This window comes from Camelus bactrianus, chromosome 26 (assembly GCF_048773025.1).
Source record: "Camelus bactrianus isolate YW-2024 breed Bactrian camel chromosome 26, ASM4877302v1, whole genome shotgun sequence".
NCBI classification, from domain to species: domain Eukaryota; kingdom Metazoa; phylum Chordata; class Mammalia; order Artiodactyla; family Camelidae; genus Camelus; species Camelus bactrianus.
Genome location: NC_133564.1, coordinates 31,943,957 through 31,967,321, shown reverse-complemented (window position 1 = coordinate 31,967,321; position 23,365 = coordinate 31,943,957). Strand labels below are relative to the sequence as shown.

Here is a 23,365-nt window from a genome sequence, read left to right as displayed (position 1 = left end):
GGAACATTCACTCCTTGCGTAGGACAGTGCCTGGGTCCCAGATTCCTTCCTAGATATTTGTGTATCCTTAGAGCTGGGTTCCAGGCCATCTGCCTGTGACAGTGTGTAATCTGATAAATGATATTGGGCTGAAAAGTGGAAATCAGGACCAGGGATGGAGTTACTCAGATTCTGAATATCTTTCTCTTGCACATGCCATCCAGGTGGCCATGGGGTCAGCCCAGGAGTTGACTGGACTCCTTGGCCCCAGTGCCCGGGCTTTTAACCCTTCTCCTTCACAAGATTTGCAAATGCTATGCAGAATAATGTAGATTCACATTACTTCATCTGTGTGGGATAATGGAGCATTAGCTTGGCAAACTGTCTGAATGAGGCAGGTACTATTGTCCTCACTTTCCAAATGAAGAGACAGAGGCTGAGCAGTTAACTAACTGGCCCCAGTCTCCCAGCCAGCTTCCCAATTCGGGGCTGTCTCCTAACACTCTAGGGACGAATGTTCACAGGTGCGAATCTTCCTCATCTCAAGGGCTGGTTGTGTTCAATTATTATTTCACATGCCTGTCTCCCCACAAGTCGGCACCCCAGTGCCCAAGCTGTACAGGGCAGGTGGTCTCACCTGAGTGTCACTAATGGCCGATGTTGTGACCCCATTCATCCCGTCCGTGGGCTCTGCAGTCAGACTCCCTGCATTGGGATCACTCCCTCCGCCAAGTTCTAGGCGGCGCCCTTGAACTAGTTCGCATCAGAAGTCTCCTTGACAGGTTGGATGTCTCTCAGAGAACTAGCAGTTAGAACACGGCTCATCTGATTACAGCTCAATCGAAGAAGAAAGAGACAAAAAAAAGATAAATAAAAACAATGACCCAGAAATGGCTACCACAACATTTGCACCCCCACCCTCCCCTACCCGGCGTCCTGGAAGAGGTTGCTCATTTATCACCTGCCTGGAGCCTAAAAGGGGCTCTAGCATCTTTCTCAGCCCAGCATCCCAAGAAACTGCTACCAGTCAGATTGGTGTAGACACGGGCAGTGAGCCCCATTTCCTATCCCAGTGTTGTTCAACCAGCAATACGATTTAAAAGCCAAATTGTTTATATACCCAAATTGCTATAAACCCTCTCCACACCTCCATTTCCTCATCTGTAAACTGGAGATGATAGTGGTTGTCCTGGAGGTGAACTTATGATTGGAACCTGGCGTATCAGAAAATGTTGGCCATTATGATGTATATATTTGAATCATGTGTTCTGGACCCATAACTTCCAACATTCTAAGAACTTTGGGAATTCAGAGGATATCTGTCTACCTTCAACCAACCTTCCGTTCAGGTCAACAGAGTTTACTGAGTAGGAAGCAAGAATAAAGGAGGCTCGTGAAGGGGTGGGAGCTCCAATCATGGGAGGCGGGACTGGGGAAGAATTAAGTCTGCTGGTCAGGAGAATGAGGGAGTTGGCCAGGGAAGCACTGCAGAGGAAGAGAACTTTGCATGAGCCTAGAAGAGTCAGGAGAACTTCACAGAGATTGGGCAGGAAGGCAAGGGCAGCAGAGGGAACACAATCGTAAGGCCGGTGGGTGCAGAGGGGTGCCGTGCGCCTGGAGAGGTGCAGGAGCCTGGTGGTCATGTGTAGGCGGGGGGTGGACCGCAGTGGGAGGTGAGGATGGAGAGGGTGGCGGGGGCTGGAGCATGGACGTTTCAGAATGTCAGCCTCAGCCTTTGGGCTTTTTCTATAGCTGCTGGGAGCCAGCCATGTGTTTGGGGAACTAAGTATCCCGATGGGAACATTCGCCCTGGCAGGGTGAGGAAGAGGGATCATTGGAATGGCACAGAGTTAGGAAAATGTTTCCGTCTCCAGGTCAGCATGGCTGAGCTGTCCTCATTAAGGGGATGGCGGACAATTGACACTGTTGAACTGCTATTGTGTACCGGCCACCACGCTGTGTGATTCACACACCCCAGCTCAGTCAGTGCTCACGCAGCCCCTCGAGGAATCACTACCCGTGTTCCCAATGGGGACACCGAGTCCTGTCGCGGCCAGGAAGGCAAGAAAGTAAGGTTGCTGTCTGGGGCAGCGTGTGGGTGCCCCTGGGGTCTGAGATCTGGTCCTCAGCTCGCAGTCCCAGCAACTTGGTTTGGAGGCACAAGCAGAGGATAGCATGTTTGGGAACCGACTTGATGCTAATCCAACCCTCAGGAGTCCGAGGCTGATACCCACCTTCCCACTTCACTGTGAAGTACGGTTTCTCTGGCCTTCTGGTGTCCATCTGTGTTCTCATTCATTTGTGTTCTCTGCTCTGTGAATTCATCCCATTAAGACAATCTAAGTGACATGGAAAACAGTATGGAGGTTCCTTAAGGAACCAAAAATAGACTTATATGATCTAGCTGTCCCACTCCTGGGCATATAACTAGAGGAAACTCTAATTCGAAAAGATACATGCACCCCAATGCTCATAGCAGCACTATTTATAATAACCAAGACATGGAAACAACCTAAATGTCCATCAACAGATGACTGGATAAAGAAGAGATGATTTTACATTTATATACAATGGAATACTATTCAGCCATAAAAAAGAATGCAATCATGTCATTTGCAGCAACATGGATGAACCTAGAGATTATCATACAAAGTGAAGTAAGTCAGACAGAGAAAGACAAATACCACATGATGTTGCTTATATGTGGAATCAAGAAAAGAAAAGATACAAATTTTACTTATAAATCAGAAATAGGCTCAGGGACATAGAAAACAAACTGGTTATGGGGGTGGGGAGGGAGGAGGGATATATTAGAAGTTTGAGATTAACAGATACACATTACTATATAGAAAATAGATAAATGACAAGGACCTACTGCACAGCACAGGGCACTCTACTCAAGTTATTATAATAAGCTATTACGGAGAAGAATCTGAAAATATATGTATATGAATATATGTATGTATGTATAACTGAATCACTTTGCTGAACACCTGAAACTAACATTGTAAATCGACTACACTTCAATAGAAAATAAGAATTTTTAAAAAAGGGTGAGAATCTTAGTGGCAAGCCAGTTACAGCAGTGCCTGGTGAGCGTGCAGAGAAATGGTGGGGAGGGCGCCAAATCGTCTTGAAGAATATGTCATTAAGACCATGATAAGGCCTGATGAACCATTCACGCCCCACAGCCGAGAGCACCACATTCATTACGAACTGCTGGTTGAACAACGCTGGAATAGAAAATGAGGCTCGCTGCCCGTGTCAGCGCTGATCTGACTGGTAGCAGCTGCCTGGGATGCTGGGCTGAGAAAGATGCTGGAGCCCCTTTTAGGCTCCTGGGAAGGCATGTGTGATGAACCGGCAGTCTGTTCCGGGGTGCCGGGGCGGGAGGGCAGGGGGATTAGTGGAGTGTTGTAGCAGCCATTTCTGGGCACTGTTGTTTTCCTTTTCCTTCTGTGACTGAGCTGTAATCAGCTGCTCCCCGGCATGGAAGTGATGACAGTGGAGGTCTTTTCATCACCACATTTATGAGTCACCACTCGTGTCACCTGTTAGAACAGAACTTTCTGACCCAGCTTCCCCAACCAAGCTTTTGATAGCATCACCATCAAACCCAGACTGTCGGCTTCTGGGCGAGGCATCTCTCTGTCCATCCAAACGCCACCCTCCTTTGGGCGGGAGGAGTTTCCACCGTCCCCTCCAGCTGCCACAGCCCACCCCCCCCTCCTGTCCCCTCCAGCCTGTGGCCCCGTGTAGCAGGTGGTCCATCTCTGCTCTGGGGTAGCTGTGGCACTAAATAAACAATTGTGGCGCCTGGATTTGCAGTCTCCATCTACATTGTCTTCCTGTGGGATTTGGGGGAGGAAAAGCACTTAATTTTGAATATTCATACTTCTCCATCTGAAAAATGCAAGTAAGAGCACTTGGCACCCTTGACCGCGAAGGTGCTGAGTTAGTGTTAGCAGGTTGCCCTGCGTGTCTCAGGCACGGTGATGCTTTCATTCATGGATGCTCTGGGATTGGGGTCACTGCCCGAGCCCTTTCTCTCCACTCCATTCACTCCTGACGTGGCCATTACCAACTTCGGCTCCAGCCGTTGAATAAATGGGATACATTTGGAGCAGGTAGTGCATGGGGCTGCCTGAAATTGCTGACTGAGGGGTTTCGCTATACTTGTCTGTGTCTAATTTTGTTTGCGTAACAGTGCAGGTGTGCCCTACTTAGAGAAATTGCCAATGGCTGAACTGGGCAGTCTGTCTCTGGGGTCCCCATGATTTGATGGGTCCCCTCTTGAGGCAGAACCTACAGGGCTGCCTGGAGACTCCCTTCCATCATGCTGTCAACACCTGGGGACCTTCCTCTGAAATTCCCTAGCTCCCGTGTCATCCCTGGCATGCCCTGTCCTCACTCCCGTTCCTTCAGAGCGTGGCTCCGGAGAATTTCCCAAGCTGGCGAGTCTTTACTGAGCTCCTGAGAGGGGCAAGGTCCTGCGAGGCTGCAGATGTGAAGCCTGGAGTGGCCGCTCAAAGCATTTGCAGCCTGGAAGCAGGAGGAGGCATGTGCCGAAACCATGAGGTCCCAAAGCAGGGAGGGATCTGCCGAAAGGGATAAAGCACTTTGGAAATTCACAAGAGAGGGGATACTGTGAGCGGAGGAAATCGAGCGACGATGGTCCCTCCAGGTTGGCTGTAAGGAACAGGTCTGGTGCAGACAGTCGAGGATGGAGGGATGGGGAAGCCCGGAAGGGCGTCCTGGACGGAGAGGGAGAGCAGAGCAAGGAAAGCCCTGAGCGGTCAGTGCATCTTCATATCAGTTCAGGGCAGGAGAAGAGAGATAGGAGGTCAGGTTGGAGACTGAGCCGGAAAGTGGGCCAGGCCGGGCCTGAGAATGACCTGCCAGGGCGTTCAAAGGGTGAGGAGCAGCGGAGGGGTTCTGGACGGGGGAAGAGCAGGACCCTGGCTGAGGTGAGGTTCTGGCACGTCAGCTTCACGGGAGGGAGCCTGGAGGTGGAGGAGAGTGGGAGTGGCCGCCGAGTGGTCCAGGTGAGAAGTGACAAAGACGTGGCTGCGTGCGTGTGATGAGGAAGCTGGAAACTGGATGCTCCTGAGTCCTTTGCCAGGCCTGGTTCTCAGAAAGGATCCCGGCCATGGATTTGCGGGGTCATTGCCTGTTACGATAAGGAAACTGAGGTGCAGGGAGATTGACTTGCTCACGGCTACATAGCAAGAATGCGGTGGAATGAGGATACATAAGCAGCCAGGAAAGCTGGCCCCAGGGCCTGGCTTCTGACCCCGTACTTTCTGGTCATGGGAGTGGGAGACACAGGAGGCTCAGGAAGGGAGACGGGCTGGTGAGGTCCTGGGATGGTATTTCTTGCGGAACTCCTGGAACGCACTGGCCAAAAGCTTGACCCTCAGATGTCAGGATGTGGCCCTGTGGCCAGATCCTGCAGGCCTGGCTTTTGGCCCCTTCATATCACCCACCAGCCCGTTCCTTCAGCTGAGCCTCATTGGGTCCCCTGGGCCCGGGGATCTCCCCTGTGCTCTATAAACCACAACAAAACCACGTCAGGAAGCGTGGACCCATCCGAATCCAAAGAACAGACAGATGAATGGCAGGATGTTTACTTAATTTGCAAAAGCTTCACCCTGGGGTTTCTTTAAGTAGCTAGCTCCCAAGTGCATCGAAAAATTACTGTATATAAAAACGTTCGTGGGAGGCAAAAAAAAAAAAAAAGCTTTAACTGAATAGATTCGGATATACTGGACATGCTGACTGTCTCTAAAAATGTTTCCAATTTTCTCCTCGCCTTTCATATTTGTCAGTGAATTTAAAGACAAACATCAATAACCTAAAAAAAAAAAAAGTATCCGTGTGGTAGATGGTAGCTTTGAATTGTTTTACAGGTCTTATTGAAGACGTGAAAAAGTTCACATGTCCCAGACAAGAAAATTATGGAACCGAGTAATTATATAGGAAGGAATCCACTCAGTAGAGTTCTCTATTGCATTGAAGTTCTTGTTTTGATGTTATTAGTTCTTGGGTCCCAAGGAGGCTAGTGGGGTGGGGAGGCTGAGGTGACAGAGAAATGAAGTGTTGCAAGGCTTAGCTAGTCAGTCCCAGTGAAATGAGCAGCCTTCCCTGAAATGTGCGAGGTGGGGAAAATGAAAAATTTTAGAGTTGAATGCCATTGGGGCACAATGGCTTAAACAACGCTGATTCAGTTTCCCCCAAGATTGCTCAGAGCTTCACCATGCTCCCTTATTTGGTGAATTTCTAAAGGTAAAGTTTGCTTTTTCCATGTTTACTGCCCAGTGCACCCTGGTCGGGGTGGAATGGGTAACGTTGTGTGGGGCCAGTGTTCCTGGGAACACACTTTGGGAAACATAGCATCAGCGTGGAGAAGATGGTGTTCAGATTTTCATTTCAGGAGAGACCCTGATCATTGGAGCATGGATGTAGGCAGGAAATCACCAAGGACAAAAGTGTGTGGGACTGTAGCTGGGAGAAATCTTGAAGGAACAAGGGGAAGAAGAGACTTTTAAAGAGTCTAAAGGAACGTCCCCAGTTGTCACTAGGTGGCCACTGGCAAGAGTCCAGGGTCAAGACCAGGTGAAGGGTGGGGGAGACGTCACAGAAAAGCAGATTTTGTATGAGCAAGAACTTTCCAATAGTTAGAATTCTCCGAAGAGGGAAGGGTGTGATCAGAGGGAGGTCTGTTCAGAAGAGACACTGCCTGGACCAGGAGGAAATGATCACCTTGGACCACGTGATGATAAGACACACAACTCAGACGGGAAGCAGGGTTCAGTTGGTTACAGCAAAGTGTGTTACAGCTCAGTGTTACAGGAAGCTGGATCCTGGCGAGAGACCAAGCAGCACTCGGACAGTTGGAGAACTCAGGTTTATTTCACCGGGGGGCCCAGAGGAGTTAACACTCCAAGCTCTGGACCCCAGCTGTAGGCTTACACAGGCTTTTATAGGTTACTAGTCAACTTTGCAATGTCATATGCAAATGAAATGTTAGAAATGGACCAATCAGGAGTGAGCTTTATGCAAATAAGGTGTTAGAAATGGGCCAATCAGGAGTGCACTTTGGGAACCAATAGAATCTTAGGGATAAGCTTCCTTCTCCTAGAAGCAAGCCATTTTACAGAAGCACAAAAGCCAGATAATGCCCCTGAGCCAGGGAACCGGATGGCGCAGGTGGGAAAGCTGGGCCCCTGCCTGGGGGTCCTGCCAGTCCTTTCATGGGGCTTCCCACCTCAAGTTAACAAAACCTCCACGGGCTGCAGTAACTTAGTGCACCTGACTTTGCTAAGTGCTGACTTGTCTAAATATCATCTAATTTCTCTCCCCCTGTGTCTGTGGGGCCTTGAAAGCTCGCATGGCTGGCTTAACAGCTCCCTGTGGAAATGGGAAAGCAATTCAATTGGGGGAAATGGATTCGGGTGAGCAAAGGAGCTTTTTTCCGGTGTGGCTATTTTAGGAACGCCTAACCCGTTTAGTTCTCACGGCGGTTAGAAATCTTGGGACTTTCTGGTCGGCTGGTGTCTAACAATCAAGCCAGTGAAACACTTGAAATTTTATAAACTTCAAGTGAATAGGATGGAATTCTTTCATCTCGTTTGGGATCCAGACGTACATCTTATTTACTCAGATTTGCCGAGGTGATTAGAGAGGCCCTACCACTAAATGTGTGAGATGAAATAAAAATTATTATGCAATGTGCTACATTTTGATTAAAATAAAATCCTGGCAGTTTGATTCACTAAGGTTCCAAGAGCAGCTGAGATGGTTTTCAACAGACACCGCATCTTCCCGACAGGGGTGTTAGGAAATAACAGGGGTGAAGAGGGGGCGGTGAGGGGAGGGCTGTGTAGATATTTAGGGACAAGCCTGCAGGACCAGGATGCAGAACTGACTCGCTCAGTATGATGCTTCTGCTGGGAGATCGGGTCTCATCTTGTGGAGGTGGAGACTGAGGAGCGGAGTGGTTGGGTGACTTGTCTGCAGGCAGATGGATAAAGGGAGACGTGATGGGGGTGACATTAGGGTGCCTGATGGATGGCAGCTGTGCTTTCCCAGTTCGAAATACCCACCCAGGGAACGCCAGCCATCCTCATGCACACAGATGGCCATTTCTACAACACAGTTGTTGGGTTTTTGTTTTTGGCCCTGCATCTTGGCTTTGAGAGTGTGCATGTTTAGTTGAACAGCCCTCCAGGAAATATTCCTTCTTCCATCAGGCAGCCCCACGGCAGGGGTAGACTTTCCCAGAACTGGGGCGGGTGGGGGGACATCTTACTATCTGGGATAAGGTCATGACCGGCACATCCTTGTGCGGAAGGGTGCCTGGGGCCCTCAGACTAGTGCCAGGTAGCCAAGAGCCAGCATCGAGTGTCTGAGCAGTCCACTCTCTCTAAACCAAGGACTCAGCAAGTCCTGATTGAGCCCCTGTACCTCACCATTGAAAACCCCAGTAAATTAAATCTGTTCCCCAGAGTTGTTTTTGACTGCTCTATCCTTGACTGCTGGTTATCCTTGGTTATCCTCGGATAACCAGCCCCAGCTGACTTATTCAGCACATCCCTCAGCCTCCACTCAATTTGCTCCTTACCCCCAACCCTTGTTCTAAGCTCCTGAGCCCTGGATTCAGGGATCAGACCTGAGCTTGACCCTCTGAACCTGACCCTTGGAGATCTTGTGCCTCCCCTCCCCTGCCCCGCTCTCCTTGTCCCGTGGGTTCCAGCTCTGTGCCCAGAGCACACCCCCCACCAAGGAAGGCGACTTCTGAGCTGACTCCAGGGATATGGGATGTGCTGGACCAGAAGACGATCGACTTGGTTTCTGGTCCTACTTCTGCCGTGACCTGTGACCTCGAGCCAGGCACTGCATCTTTTCAGACCCTGAGATGAGAGATTGATCCCAAAATATGTGTCTTTCCAGACCCAGAGCATGCAGCTCTGAGTTCGGGTTTTGATCTCCACTTGATTTGGTATCAGGAATGACGGTGAGCGTAGTCCTCTGCAGGAGATGAGATGGAGTGAGCGATGCAGAAACAAAAAGAGGGCAAGGAGGGAAGGTGGTGAGAGCAGAGCCTGAGCTCCCAGGGTCAGGGAGCCCGGAGAGGAGGTCCTGCCGGGTCCCTCCACTCCGGGATCCCTGGGTGCGGTCCCCAAGCAGAAGGCACGTGACCCCCTGCCAGGAGCTGGTGGTGCCGGTGGTACCCTGCCTGAAAGGTGTCACTCGGATCCCACAACAGTTTGGGGGATTGCACAACAATTCGGGAAGGACCCCTAGGGAGAGGGTCCTGGATGTGGGTTTGTGGATGGTCCAAAGCTTGCTGACTGTCTAGGGCAGGGGGGCAGAGGGCAGGGGAAGGTGGAGGTGACCGAGGACACTCGGGAAAAGGTGCAAGGCCAAGGATGAATCTCACTTCCCATCACAACCTCCAACTGGTTCTCTTCTTCTCTCCTGAGCCTTCCAAACGGAGTCTCCCATTAAAACACAAAAGGATGAGTTAATTTTTTTCCCCAGAGAGGGAAATCTCCTAAAACACAGGCGCAAAGGGCGGAGGCATGTCTTTTTAGCATTTCTGCTTAGGGACTTCACCAGCTTCCTAGTGAGGCACGGTTAGAAGTTTAATGGCAAAAATCACTCTTGGTTTTTTTCACGTAGGTGGAATATAACCTTTCCCACCCTCACCTGCCTGTACCCTCTCGAAGTAATCTCTCTAGTAAGACTGTAATATATTCACTCCCAGAAATGACAGGATGGTGACCCCAGCATCTCCCCATCATGCTCTCCTCATCATCCTCCCCCGACCCTGCCCCCAGTCCCGGAGACTGATGCCCTCTGACCAACTGTTTGTCTCCATGCCTGAGGTTGCCCTGACAGTGACGGTCCACACATGTGCACACGCACACACACGTGTGTGCACATATATGTAGGCATGCACACACACAGAGATGCGTGCCTGCATGCACACGTACACACACATTTCATGGCAAACACTTGACTCCAAGAAAACCATCACCCTGTGATCCAAGAAGCACCAACCACTTGAGGGGGAAGAATCTAGTAAAAGAGAGGCGTCTGCTCCTTCCCCCGCCCCCGGGTCGGATTTTGGGGTGTAGGAAGATGTGTCACCTGGGAGAGGAGAGAAGAATGATGAGTCACTCAGGTTAACTCAACAAACTCCTACAGGCACTTGAAAAATGTTAATGCTATTTATGAATTCAGAGTCCAAGAGGAAAGAAGGAAAGATACTGGTTAAAAATGCAGAGGAAGTGAACTTGGGCCTCGGATCTGGTCTGATGAGCCGGCTGCGTTCCAGGGCAAATCCTCGGGGAGGACCTAGGAAGATCTGTGACTTTCCCTGATTGGCCCCGGGACAGGGTAGGCACTTAGCAAATGCCAAATAATAATTAGAGTAAGTGTCTGGAATCGCCGAGGCTGCAAAACACACCAAGCTGTCATTAGAGAACAGGGACCTTCGCAGGTTTTCTCTCTTCTCTTTCCCAGCCAGACCGGACGCCTCTTTTATTTATTGCTTCCTCCAAGTTCCTGGGCTTTCTATCCTTCTAGTCTCATTGCCCCTAGAGCCGAACGCTTACAACAGCAGTCTGGGCTCCAGATTTCGGAGTTCAAATCCTGACTCTACCTCTGAGATGCTCTGTGACCTCGGGCAAGCTTCTTAACCTCTCTGTGCCTCTGTTTTCCACTCATGAAATAAGGACAAGTAGTGCATTTACCTTCCGACGTTGCTGTGAGGATTCAATGAATTAATACTCGTAAATGATTAGAACAGTGCCTAGCACGTAGCAAGCACCCCGCAAATGTTACCGATTTTGCCTTTCTTTTGGTTTCTCTACCAGTGCCTCGTCTGGCCCCACGGGGCATCAAAAGATGCAGAGCATCTGTGGATGTCGAGGAGGACATCCCAGACCCAGCAAGAGGTGTTTCTTGGTCATGGGAGGCGGGGGGAGGGCACTAGAGTGTCTCACGAATGAATCTCATGACCATCAGCTCATTTTCTTCTCTGCGTGACATCTCTCCGAGGGACGGAAGCTCCCATCAACCCCATGACAGGAGACACTGAAGGCTTTAAAGGCTGTCCTCGTGTGAAATATACATTATTCTGTTACGTCATTTTCACACCACTCCCTGGAGTAGGCATATTTATTTTGTTGACTAATGAACATACTTTTAATTTACGAGTGTTCGTTTCTGGATCTCCACGTTCTGTTGGAAGCATGTATTCCCTTGGTTTATCTTCTAGAACCAAACACCCGGAACACAGGGGCTCCAAGTAAGCATGGATAGTGTTGAAATGGATCCTCGTGACTTCTGAAAAACTGGCAGCCCTTAGGGTTTGGTTCAAACCTCATTGCTCGATAAAAGATTCCCCTGAGTGCCGTATCCCGCTCCGATCTCCACCTTTCCTTTGAGTTCCTGGCACTGCTTGTTGGAACCTCTCATTTCCTTTTAATCATACACTCATAGGCTGTCTCTTGAACTGTTGTCTTACTGAATCTCTAACCCTTTATTGTTCTATGTGTTTTCCATACTGCTATATCTTTCACATCTGCTAGTCTGCAATCTTCCCAAGGCTAGGAACTGTAGAATGTGCCTTGTTGTGTCTGCCGTTGGGTTCTCAAAGGCACAGGGAGACTCAGCAGTTTATCTTGGAATGAAAGAGTTAGTGAATCAGGAGAAGCAAATATATTAGTACCAGCACTTCTGCATCGATAATTCATCCCTGGTACCCTCATCCTAAAAGCACTCGTGGGAATAAAGGTTGATGCAGATATTGACAACGATTTTCCTTTGGATACGTTGATTGGCATCTATTATCTCATTTCAGAAATCCCTGGAGATGTCTCTCTCTGCAGGCTAAGGACTGGCTCAGTCATCATGGAAATGACAATGATTGTTTTAGTGATAACTGACTCACCGCCCATTTCTTGCTTTCTTTTCTAATACTTAACCTTCCTTTATTTAGGAATTCAAGGTCAGGGGTGCTAAGAAAGGTCATATGGAAAAGTAGCTTATGGGAGTGGATATCCAGGGTGATTTCAGAGCAGAAATGAAGTCTTCATAAAGTCATAACATTTGGGAGATGAAAATCTATAACATTTTATTTCTTTCAAAAGCTGGGAAGCCAAGGTTTCAGAAAGAGACCATCTAAACATACTTCATCATTGTCCAGATTAGAAATGTCCAAATGAGTAATATACCTTGGGATTCACTGCAGGTGGGGTTTTCTGCAGACAAAGCAGGACGGAGAGAAAGGTAGCTAGAATTGATGGCTGATAGCTTATTTCCTCATCTTTTTTATTTAAATAATTATAAAAGGAGTGATATAAATACTGTATGAAAGCATAGTCGAAAGGGAAGCCAGCCAGAATTCATTAGAGGATTAAATAGAAGGATAATGGTCTCTATTCAATTATTAAGAATAGTACGATGAGCCCCGTGTGAAATATTACGCGTGGCACCTGCTCTTGTTGCCTTGGTAGTAAAGACGAAATAGGACCGGGAAGTAGAAGACAGTGGTGGCTGCTCGGTGCCCTGTTGAAAGGAGCCTAAGAGGATCTTGAAGAAAAGAGCCTGCCTGCCTGCTGTCAAATTGTGAAAACTGGCAAACTTCAGGGCCAGTAGGTAGGCTGGGTGGTAGCTTAATTGGGTTTAATCGCCTTGAAATATGTTGGCTCCCGGAAGAGAGAGGACACGTCTTCAGTGAGCGTTTGGCCAGCTGGGTCCACTCCTGGCGGTCGCCAGCCCCTAATGGAAGAGGGAGAAGCTGGTTCCACTGCAGGGGGTCCCTGAGGGCTTGACCGCCTCCGGGCTGAGCACCTGCTTCCCAGACCTCACCATCCTTCGCCCTGTTCCAAAGGGGGTGATACTGAAGTGACCATTATTATTCTGGAAAACTCAACGTGAACTCAATATATTATATATATATATATTCCTTTTCGTTTTCTTTTTCATTATAGGCCATTACAAGGTATTGAATAGAGTTCCCTGGGCTATACTCTTCCTCCTGTTTCATCTGTGTCTCATTGTCACTACAGTGAAGTCTGATGGGCCAGAGGGCACGGAAGGGGTCACACAGCATGACCTTCCCAGACCCCAGTCCCTAGTGGATGTCCCAAGGCTGCCTCCCCCAAGCTGGGAAAGCCTTGCTCCAGAGGTGGGATAAACTTTAGCGGGGCACAGGTCCGTCTGGAATCCTTTAGACAGGTCTCCACATGGCTGGCAATGGGCCACCATCTATCCTGGCTCTGTCCCTTCAGGGAGAACTGTTCAAATAAAGGCCTCTCCTGGGCGGCCAGGCAGGGCTGTCTGAACTGACCTGTGAGCATCCTTCAGAACCTCGGGAACCATGGGTTTCACTGCTGGTACGCAAGCCAGCCCACTGGGCTATTTGAAAGAAAATGGAAAGGTTTTGCATATTAGCAAGTTCAAGTGAGAAGTGGGTTTGATTGTGTGGAGAGATGTGAACCACTGCAGAGCTATCTGCCTCATCGCCCTGGGAGTGTGAGGTGGAGGGGCTGTGTTCACCCTGCACAGGCAGTTTAGTGCTGATGGAGATCATGGGTGGGCGCTGGGAGGCTGGGACGGGGCGGGGGGTGCATCAGATCCCAGGAGGGAGGGGACAGCTCAGTGGTAGAGCGTGTGCTTAGCATGCACGAGGACCTGGGTTCAATCCCTGGTCCCTCCATTAAATCAACCAATCAATCAAATCACCACCCCTCCACCCCCCCAAAAAAGGAACTGGGGTGTGAGATCCTTTCCTGCAGTAGCACCCAGGGCTCTGGGAGGGGCAGCACCTGTAACCTCCCCACCCAGGAAATGACAGTGATTCTCAAGCTGTTTCCACAGGAACCATAATGGCTTGTGAGGAAATGAATGATTTGGTCCACCAGCCCTGAACATCTGAATTTTTTTTTTCACTGATATGATCCATTTTAAAATCTGCATCGATCAGTTCAGATTCTAGTTTGGCTAACATTTATCGATCCTCTGGTGTGTGGCCAGGACCAGGCTGACACTCGTGTCCTGTTTTGACCTGCTTGGCTGGAGCCCCCGTTGGGTTGAGTTGGGAATGGGCTCCTATTCAAGTCAGGAGATACGTATTGAGGGCAGTTTGTGCTGGGCATGAGGATTCCGAGGTGAACGAGCAGAAGACGCCTCATGGCATCCTTACCTCCCTGCCAGGTGATCCTGGGTGGTCCCAGAACCACTCAGCTGAAGTACTTGCTTGTTCTCGAGGCAATTAGTTCTTTAGGAATTCCTGATCTATTTTTCATCCAAAAAGAGAGGTGGCTACCGAGGCTGAAATTTGTTATTGTACATAAAACATTCTGTTCTCTTCATCTGGTTATTTGAGGGGAAACAGTGACGTTTGGTGTCTGTTTGCTTCTCATCGTGGGGAAAATAATCTCGTCCCACCCCCGCCCCTTCTCTCCAGCACAGGGGTGGGATTTCTGGGGTGCGGTGGGCACAGAGACCCCTGCCAAGGTCATGCTTTTTCTAGCTGGCAAACTTGGCTATGGACTCAAAGTGCTAGGGAGTGGGGGCTTAGGGTTTCCAGTTTCGACTTGAAAACCAGAAGACAGGAGGTTGACAGCTATATAAAAAAGTTGATTTTTCACACCACAAGGGGGGAATCTACTTTTTAAATCTCAATTCTGAAACGTAGACCCATCAAGCAAAACCCTTTTCCAACTCACAGGCTCCGTCTGACGGGGGTCACATTCCACAAGGTCATGTCAAGGAGAGGTCTGCAGCTAAAGTGAACCCTTTGATGGACAGTCTGTACCTGGTCCCAGGACTCAGGGGAACCCCTGTGTGTATGTGTAGAGAAAATCCTAGATTCAGCGTCGTCCTCCCCGCCTCCCCCGCCTGATCTCAGGTTTAACGTTGGCCTTCCCTGGAATCCAGCAGCATCTTCTCATAGGTTTAAAAATAGACTCCAGGCCTGCCAACCCTCTTAAAAAGAACATGATGGAGACCAGTGCCAGCACCGTGGGACCTGATACCCGGCTCTGATCACCTCCCTAAATAGACCCCTGCACACGGGATGCGTGCTCGGGTGAGGCGGGGCCCGGGGCCACTGAACTGGCTGCCGGGAGCTCACCACACAAAGTCAAAGAGCAAAACGTCCCAGGCTCTCTGTCCTCGCCTCCGTCTCTCCTCTCACTACAAGAAGCCTGAAGGAGTCACCCTGGATTTCTCGGTCCATTCAACACAACAGCTGTAGCGTCTATTCTGGGAAGTCCCTTCCTAAGTAACTGGGGAGGGGGCTAGGGCAGAAGGAGGGCAATAGTGTCTAGGAGGAAAAACATTTCCCGGGCAGCGATGCTCTCTGTGGTTCACAGACTCCCCAGTGGTTGATGGCGGCGGCCTGGGGTGGCGATAAACCAGCCTGCTTTTCTCAGTAAAGGGTGGAGCTCCTGGTACCTACTCCTTATCAGCCTCGCACAGAGACTCTCGGGGCCGGGGCAACTCCCTGTGTCGGTGCTGGGCGCACAGATAAAAGAATGGTGGCGGGCCGGGATGCTGCCGGAGGAGCTGGGGCCCCGGGCTGGGCTCAGGAGCAGGGCTTCAGCTGAACACGCACCCTGAGAATCGTCTCCACTGCAGAAGAAATGGAAATTGAAAATGGTGCAGTGAAAGTCTCAGAGCTCTTGTTGTTACAGCTGTTACAGTGAGCTGAGGACGCTTGGGGTCCTGTTCTCGGCTACGGGTGACCTTGCAGAAGCAGTGACCGGGCTGGAATTTTCTAGTGTAGAAGCAAAAATCAGTCACACCCGCTACCTCTGGGTGGGACAGAGGGGAAGCGGGCAAGCTAAGCTTTAACGAAAGCTTTAGCGAAGGAAGGGAGGGAAAGAGGATAAAAGCGCCTCCCTGTCATTTACTGAGGTCCTACTATGTGCCTGGTGTGATGCTACGCATTTTTACATGATTCTCACAATACGTGGCCAGGGGGCGTGGGGTGGGGACGCAAGGGGAAGGTGGTTTTTATTTCACTGACGAGGAAACCAATGCTCAGAAAAGTTATTTATTTCCCTTTATCGAAAGTTACGCCTCTGGATGTTGCGGGCCAGCTAACTTCGAGTATTTTAAGGCTGTCCAGAAAAGCAAAATGATTTGCTTTTGCTATTGAGTACAAGTCTGATTTCATTGCAGAGGAAGATGAAAACGGGATGGCCAGGAGGGCCCTCAATCCTCCAGTCACTGGCAGGGGGAGGGAAGTCTGGAAGTCTGGGTCTGCCCTGAACCTCAGCTCTGACATCCCTTTAGAGAGGAGCCAGATTGGGTCCAGGCTAACCACCCCCTAAGTTCCTCTTCTCCCAAAGCGTCCCGGGGAGGCAGTTATCCGAGAATCCCATGCACCTGGGATCCTTTGCATCAGGCTTTTGAGCCAAAAGAAGCATTCTCCCAATTTCTGGTAGAGATAAAGACTTGGGGGTGGGGGTGTCATGGCAGGGGGTCCACAGGCTGCTCCAGGCTGCCGCTCCCGCCCAGGGTGCTAAGTGCTGCATCCCTGTCTGCTGCCTGCATCGTCTCCTCCTGACGTGGCTGAATGTGGCCTGGAGGACAGAACTCCACAGCCGAAGCCTCTATTTTGCTTGTCTGCGAGGAACTGCAGAGACAGCTGCTAAAATATTTAGCACAACTGGAAAAAAAAATATCCTGCAAACGCCATGAACCCATAGGATAGAGCAAGTGGTCTGCATCCTTACCAAGAACCCTAGCCTCTTCTTCAGCGCATCAGTTCCTTTCTGGTCCTTGGCTGTGGCTTCTGTGACTCTCACAGGCAGATCTCCTGGGCACGCTAAATATCTGCAATGAAAGTACAGCCCTGAGGTATGAAGAAAAAAATTGGAAACAGGCAAGGAGTGGAATTATTATGTGTTGTCTGAGGGTGTGAGAGTGATGGAGGGTTAAGAGGGCCAGATGATTAATGGGGAAAAAAATTAACGACTTATCTTTCTGAATATCTAGAGCCCAAAGAAACCCTTACAAGTCATTTAGTTGGTCCTGTGCCTCTAGACGCCATTTCGAATGGTGAGTTATATTTCTCTGCTCTCCCAAAGGACCTCCAGCAAAGATTCAGCCCTTTCCGAATAATGAGTTCTGTTAAGACACATCCCTCATAGCCTGAAAAATTCTGTCTGATCTAAAGCTCCTCCGTATCAATCGAACCCCGTGACTTACAGTTTCCTCGCGACCACTGGAAACGGCAGATGTGTCATTTTCTTACATCAGCCAGCATGCATTTATTCGGTACTGCTGCCCAATTCTGTGCTAGAAACATAGGGAAGCAGGTGGGGAAAGCGAGGGAGAGAGACTGGGAATACAGGACGTGCAAACCAAGCCGTCTCTGCTTGTGAGGAGCCAGTTTGTTGAATCATGGTGAACAGGTTATCGCATCTAGGCAAGGGTGCCATCTAATTCGTCCCACGCTGGGGATGCAAGCTCTGGTGCAGGAGGAGTTTGCATCTTAAGGGCTTTCTTCTTTAGCCTTCTCTTTTTAGTGTCCATCATCTCAGTTCCTTTAACCTCAAGATTTACTGAGTAACGTGCCTGCAGCTGTTCGCTTCTCCTCCTCAGCACATCTAAGTTGCCAAGCCTCAGCCCCACTGAGGTCACAACTAACGTCAAGAATTCTTGGCGGTCCTGAGGACTCCAGTCCTCTGATAATACCTCAGCACCTTTCCCGTACTCTCAACAGTACCATGGGTTGTATTCAGCTTGTGGTCCACTATGACTAGCTCATCTTTTTCCTTTGTGATAGTTTATAACCCATAACATTTATGGCCTTAAGAGTTATAACATCTGGGTACTGAAACTGGATTGGGAATTTTTTGCTATTTAACTTTGAACATTTCATTTTCCTTGCAAGATCTCAGTTTTACCTCACCTTTAAATTATATATCCCGATATATGAAGAACTCTCAAAACTCAGGAATAAGAAAACAATCCAAGTGAAAACTGGGCGAAATACCGAACAGATACATCACCAGAGAAGACATGTAGACGGCGAGTAAGCCCTTGAAAAGATGTTTAGCATCATTGGTTACTAGGGAAATGCATAGCAAACCCACGGTGAAATTCTACTACACTTCTATTAGAATATCTAAATTAAGACTGACCATACCAAGTGTTGGCAAGGATATGGACCAACGCAAGGGTGGACCCAAAGGGCAGGAGGAAACTTCTGGAGGTGATTTTGGAAAGACATTGTCCTGATGGTAGTGATGGTCTTCTAGGGTTATGCAGGTGTAAAAGCTTGCCAAATTGTGCATTTAAAATTTTCGGTTTATAGTATATCCATTATACTTCAATACAGCTGTTAAAATAGTCTATTTTTCAGTTCATTGTGCCAGTCAATTGTATTAGTGTTTTTGAAACTATTACACATTATTCATCTTCCATTTGAGTAGGGCATTTCTCTCTCTAAATATTAATGTTGGAACAGTGCTTTAGAATCCTTTGAGATATTCCACTGGGCTATGATCAGGGCTGTTCCATTAACCATAATTTATTAATTGAAGCTCTCTATGTAAGAGGCTTTTAGCAAATCTGAGAGGCACTTTTAAGAGGCCCAGAGCAACAGACCAGTAGGGTAACTGGTGTTTTTAAAATGTGTGCATTTATGTGCACAGAGAAGGGACTGTGGTGACTCCCCCGACTCTGGGCACCTGCCTTTTGGTACAGAGATGTGATGTTTTCCACCTTTCAGAGGTTACCTGTCCTCTGATGGTGCTGAGGGTCTTGGGTCTGGACAATCCTGATGCCAGTGTCTCCAAGTACCAGTGTTTTCATCCGCACATGGAGGAGTTAGTTGATTACACACATCAGATCACTCTTTTTTGGTAACCTCCTATCCTTCGCTCTTAATCTTTATTTATCCCATTTATTTAGGACTTTCCCTAATTGTTGAATAGCTTTGAAGAGCCTCTTACTTTTCTTAATTGCTGTTGATTTACAATATTATATTAGTTTTTAGTTTCAGGTGTACAACATAGGGATTCAATACTTTTATACATTATACTCCATCCATAGTTATTATAAAATATTGGCTGTGTTCCCCGTGCTGTACATTACATCCTTATATTTTATTTATATTATACCTAGTAGTTTATACCTCTTAATTCCCTTCCCCTGCCCTGCCCCTGCCCCCAGCCTTCTCCCCACTGGTAACCACTAGTTTGATTTCTGTATCTGTGAATCTGTTTCTGTTCTGTTATATTCATTTGTTTTATTTTTTAGATTCCAGGTATAAGTGAAAACATATACTATTTGTCTTTCTCTGTCTGACTTAACTTCACCAAGCATAATACCATCCAGTTCCACTCATGTTGCTGCAAATGGCAAAATTTCATTCTTTTCATGGCCAAGTAATACTCCATTGTATATCTATACCACATCTCCTTTATCCAGTCATCTGTTGATGGACCCTTAAGTTGCTTCCATATCTCAGCTATTGTAAATAGTTCTGCTGTGAACATTGGGGTGGATGTATCTTTTCAAATTAGTGCTTTCATTTTCTTGGGATAAATACTCAGGAGTGGAATTGCTGGATCATATGGTAGTTCTATTTTTAGCTCTTTGAGGAACCTCCATACTGTTTTCCACAGTAGTTGCACCAATTTACAAGAGTACCTTACTTTGGAAAACATTCAGTTTTTTTTCTAACCTCAGAGCATCCTGCGCGTTGTCCCCTCCTGGCACTGGGCGCACTTGGGCTGGGGATCTTGCCAGTGCTGCTAATGGAAGGGCTTTGGTGACGTCAGCTGGACCCTCTGTTGACTAGTAATAACCTTAGTCCTGACCTTAACCTCTCTGGGCTCAGCTCCTCTATCCATACAACTAGAAAAGCATCTTCTACCGTAATAGGCAGCTGTGAGGGTTAACTGAGGTAACGTAGTATGTCCGTCACCTAATAGGTACTCGCTGCGTTAGTTCCTCCCGTGCCCATGCGTCAGGCAGGAGGAGGAGGAGGAGGAGTGGGAAAGGGGCATCTGGTGGTGTGTCTAGCCTGCTACTTGACAAGAGCATGAAGCTGGGCTCACGGTACCAAACATCCATATGTGAACAAGCGGCATCGCCAGCAGCCCTGACAGTTCCTATCTGGCCATTTCTCAGAGTATTCCCTGGTGTCACCCCCAACCCCCAACATGTTTTTGACATCGGCCCCCGAAATGACCTCATGAAAAGGTGAGGATGGCCCCGGAGAAGAAATCCGGAAGCCTCCTCCGGCCTTGGGTGACAGGCCCTGAACACCGTGAGATGGGAGGGATGCGGGAGACGGTAGTAACAGATCTGCGTCCTGCCTCTCGGCTTCGTTCCGCGAGGCGGCTCTCCGGCAGGCAGGAGCCGAAACAGGCTGATTAGCTGGTATCTCGGGACACGATGGAAGAGCTCGAAACATGCAAATTGGCGGTAGGGCAGAAATAGACTTTGCTGAGCTCACCCTGGCCGACTCTGCCGGCGCCGGGGCCCATTCGCCCGGGCAGTCGGGGAGGCAGGAGGCAGGGCGGGAGCGCCATGCAGCTTGGAGCTCCTCACCTCCATTGGACGTGTGTGCCTCCCCTCTGCAGCGGCAGGACGCTGCCCTCCGCCGGCCCGCCGCACCTGCAGCTCGGCCCGCACCCCCGCCGCACCCTCCACGCGCCCGCGCCGCGGGGCTCGGCCGCAGGTGCCTCGTCTCCGGAGATCGCTGCGCAGTAACTTTCCCATCTGCCACGAGGATGGGGAGAAAATGAAGAGACCCCACTAGCGGCTGGCTGGCGGGCGGGCGGGCGGGAGCCGGGGTCCGCGCGCTGGAGCCGAGCCGGGCCGAGCGGAGGAGCGGCGGGCGCCTGTATTTTTAGCCCGATGCCGCGTAACTTGCTGGCGCTCCGCGCGCCGCCGAGCAGATAACGGGGGAGGGGAGCCGGCCGCGGGCTCGGATTTCCGCGCGGGAGCCGGACGATGGCAGCGCGACAGGGCAGGTCGGGTCCAGACGCCGCGGTGAGTGCACGGCCCGCCCGCGCCGCGCGGGGTCCCCGCCGCCGCGCCCCTCGCCGCGGGCTCGCCGGGCGCCAACTTTCCGGGCGCGGGCGGGGGCGGGGACGCGCGCCGGCCGCCCTTCTGCTGCCTCACGCCCGCGGGCGCCGAGGCTTCTAGCGGGATCCAGAGGAAAATTCCTCTGGCCTGGAGGCCGCCGCCGCGGAAGGGCCGGTGCCGGGAGGCGGCCCGACCTGTGGCCCCGGCGGCCGGCCGGGCGGGCGGGGCGCAAACGCGGGCGCGCGGAGGTCCCCGGAGGAGAGTCTCGCCGGGCCGACTCTGCGATGGGGGGCGCCCCGCCGCCCCTCGCGGGGACCCACTGGGACCCGCAGGGATACCTCGGCCTTGGCCTTGGCCGGAGAAGGGCCTCCCGTTGCACGCCTGACCCCTAGACCTTAGAAACACGAGCGCCCAGAGGTCCAGAGGCAGCTGGAAATGAATGGGGTGGAGAGGGAGCCGGGTCCCCTGCCTGTCCTTTGTCATCCTCGAAGTCCCCGCGCAGCGAGCTGTGCGTAGTGTCCCCATTTTAGCAACGGGGAAATTGAGGTCTGGGGACTTGTGCTAGACCGAGCATCAAGTGGCAGAGCAGGGCTTCACGCCAGGGCTTCCCGGCGTCAGGGTCCGCTCCGGCTTCCCCCACAGCCCGGCATCGCCCGGCCTCCTCGCTCGACGCCCGAGGCCTGGCAGCTGCGCAGCGAGGTTGTAAGAGGACTCGGGCCTCTGGCTTACACATCTTGTTTCCTGGGTGACAGCTTTAATTGGTTCATTTCATCTCTGCCAGTGGGAGTCTGATGGGGGCACCTGGAGACTGTGTGTGAAACTCTTAACAGCACAACTTTGCAGAAAGAAAAATGAAAGAAGTCCGCTGAAAACCCACAGTGGGGCTCAGGGTTCACTTCTGTTTCTCTGTAGTCAAGAGGGTAAGGCAGGGGCCACACAGGTGTGTGCGGGCTGGTTCTGCCTGTTCTTTTTTCCAGGCCTGTCCTGGGCTCCGAGGAACAGCCAGGCTCTGAGTTTACAGGAAGTTTCAGATGTGGCGGGCAGCCCCCCAACGTCCAGGCAGAGGGCTGCCTGCTGTTCTTGGTCTTCTGGATGGGCTGCCCCACCCTCAGGAAAGGATCTAGACCCTCCCCTGGGCGTTCTGACAGGGACTCTGTCAAAGAAACTGCCTTTGGCCCGAACAAGACCCTTTGGGAGAGAGATACTATCTTAACACTTTTTACAGAAATTGAAAATAGCTCAGTTTCCATTCATCTTTTTAGATGAGAGAATTTTACACTGAAAGACCTTGAAAAAGTCAGCCACGATTTGTCCTGGGAAAACTCAGGCCATCCCAAGCCCCAGAGGAGGTGCGAAGAGGCCCCGGAATCTCCCATCCGGCCTGAAAGCAGACTTTGCCCTGCTCCTGTGTGCAGGCCTGCCGACACTGAGCAGCAGGCTTCCAGCCTCTCCCTCCCCGGACACTGGAGCCCCCTCGGCTGCGTGTCTACTTCTACATCCGTATGGCCTCACTCAGGAATGGCAAGTTTAATAATAGTCTGGGAGTCTCAGGTAACCAAGGACTCACCTCCCTTTTCGGACGAGCAGCCCTGATAAGAACTTGAGTCTCAGGAGGAATTCCATTCCCTTCCACTTACTTCCTCCTGTGGTGAGGGCTGTAGCGGGCACAGCCTCTGAGCACAGGCAGAAGGCTCTCTCTGGCCAGAGCTGACCTGGAGAGGAGTCTCTGGGCACTAGAACTTGACCGGTGGGGCAGCACAGCTCAGGGGTGAAGAGCAAGACCCCAGAGACAGGCTACTTAGATTCAAATCCTGGCCACACCAGGATTAGCTGTGTGACCCTGGACAGGATGCTTAACTTCTCTGTGACTCACGACCTCATCTGTGCAGAAGAGACAGTAAAAGTCCCTGCCTCCGGAGATTACTGGGAGGAGCCAATGGATTAGTTTACGCAGAGCTTAAAACATAGGAAGGGTTTTTGAAAGGTAACTTATTTTGTTCTGAGAGGAAGTTCAGGGACATCGCATGGGTTAACCTGCCGGGATGTGGACCAGGGATCCAGCGAAATGCGTGCAACCCCTCCTCCACTCACTGCTGGCATTCACAATTTTCTCATGGGTAAAATTAGATTAAAATGAAGCTCAAGATGAGGCGGGGGCCAAGACACAAGTGGGCAGGCTTGGTGGGGCGCTCAGAGCGGTGACAGCTTTCAGTGACAGTACGGGGTTTAGAGCCATTGCGGACTGCTTTGTGAGCACAGTGAGCAGCCTTCTCTAGCTGGTCCTCAGTCCTCTCACAGGGAGGCCTCTCTGAGG

At 50.4% G+C, this 23,365-nt stretch overlaps 1 protein-coding gene across 9 annotated transcripts in view; it reads left to right on the top strand.

The window, feature by feature from the left end:
• The window catches only part of ANK1 (ankyrin 1), a 123,989-nt gene that overhangs the window by 6,584 nt on the left and 94,040 nt on the right, over positions 1-23,365 (top strand). For 3 of the 9 annotated variants that reach the window (XM_074353538.1, XM_074353536.1, XM_074353533.1), the window contains exon 1: positions 20,379-21,015. The exons of 1 other annotated variant lie outside the window; for it this stretch is intronic. In XM_074353538.1, coding sequence (XP_074209639.1) covers positions 20,977-21,015 — 39 coding nt within the window. In that variant the 5' untranslated portion in view covers positions 20,379-20,976. Of the gene's footprint in view, positions 1-20,378; positions 21,016-23,365 lie in introns of those variants that run through there. 5 more of the 9 variants (XM_074353539.1, XM_074353537.1, XM_074353532.1 and 2 more) reach the window with 4 other exon arrangements.